The 1,313-nt window shown below is 50.0% G+C and overlaps 1 protein-coding gene across 1 annotated transcript in view; it reads left to right on the top strand.

Moving 5' to 3' along the window:
• The window catches only part of LOC103767168 (aquaporin-2-like), a gene marked incomplete at its 5' end in the record, with an annotated part of 10,856 nt that overhangs the window by 4,186 nt on the left and 5,357 nt on the right, over positions 1-1,313 (top strand). The window contains one exon of the mRNA XM_029959045.1: positions 797-877. Within this exon, the coding sequence (XP_029814905.1) occupies positions 797-877 (81 nt within the window). The remainder of the gene's footprint in view (positions 1-796; positions 878-1,313) is intronic.

The raw sequence follows: 1,313 nt of genomic DNA, 5'->3' as shown, positions 1-1,313 counted from the left end.
ATGGGACACCTCCTGGGGCTGAGGGAATGGGACCAAACCCAGAGATTTTGGGGTCGGGAGCAAAGACCCTCGGGCTGCATCACTGGGATGGAATTTGGGGTGGGAAAACCTAATTTTGGGGTGAGAAAACCTTTATTTTGGGCGTGAAGAGCTTAATTTTGGGGCATGAAAAACATGAATTTTGGAGTATGAAAACCTTAAATTTTCAGCATGAAAAAGTTTAATTTTGGGGTATGAAAAACCTTCATTTTTGGCATGAAAACCTTATATTTTGAGGCATGAAAAAAGCTTAATTTTTGGCATGAAAAACATGAATTTTGGGCGAGAAAAAAACCGGAATTTTGGGGCATGAGAAACCTTCATTTTTGAGAAATGAAAACCTTAATTTTGAGCTTGAAAACCTTTAATTTTGGGGCATGAAAACCTTAAATTTTGAGCACGAAAAGGTTTAATTCTGGGGCATGAAAATCTTAATTTTGGGGCATGAAAACCCTTCGTTTTTGGCATGAAAACCGTACATTTTGGGGCACGAAAAAGCTTAATTTTTGGCATGAAAACCACGAATTTTGGGCGAGAAAAAACCCCTGAATTTTGGGGTGGGCTAAGCAGGAATTCCCAAAGAATTCCTTCCCAGGAGCAGGAATTTCCCGCGGGATCTGCCCCCGCAATCCTTGGAGCTCGCGGGGGTCGGATCAGGAGGAATTCCCGGTGCTGGGAATGCTGCAGGGAAGGGGATGGATCCCAGGGGTCACATCCAGACAGGTTTGGGAGGTTCTGATCCAGGATTCTCCCGCAGATCCGCTACACCGGCTGCTCCATGAATCCCGCCCGCTCCTTCGCCCCCGCCGTCATCGTTGGGGACTTCAGCGACCACTGGGTAAGAATTCCCGCAGGATTCCCTCATCCCGCTGGAGCAGGGATGGGAGAGGAGGAGGAGGAGGAGGAGGAGGTGCTATCTTGGCTCATCCCAGCGGGATTGCGGCAGGAGGGGGGTTTGTTGGGCGGGAGAAGCAAAGCCAGTAGAGTGTGGGGTTGTTGCCAGTCCCGGGGACCTTTCCTGCTTCCCGGTGGATTTAGGGATCCCTCTTCCATGGGATCCTTTGGGAACCCTCCCTGGTGTTCAGGCTCGCTGGGGACCTTTCCCACTTTCAGGTGGATTTAGGGACTCCTTTTCTGTGGGATCCTTTGGGGGGAATCTCTTCCTGGTGGATTTAGGGACCCCTTTTCCATGGGATTCATTGGGAACTCTCCCCGGTGTTCAGGCTCGCTGGGGACCTTTCCTGCTTCCCGGTGGATTTAGGGACCCCTTTTCC

This window comes from Manacus vitellinus, unplaced genomic scaffold (assembly GCF_001715985.3).
Source record: "Manacus vitellinus isolate BGI_N305 unplaced genomic scaffold, ASM171598v3 scaffold_191_pilon, whole genome shotgun sequence".
Lineage (NCBI taxonomy): Eukaryota > Metazoa > Chordata > Aves > Passeriformes > Pipridae > Manacus > Manacus vitellinus.
Note: the sequence above shows the minus strand (reverse complement) of the source record. Positions and strands in the feature narration are given on the sequence as shown.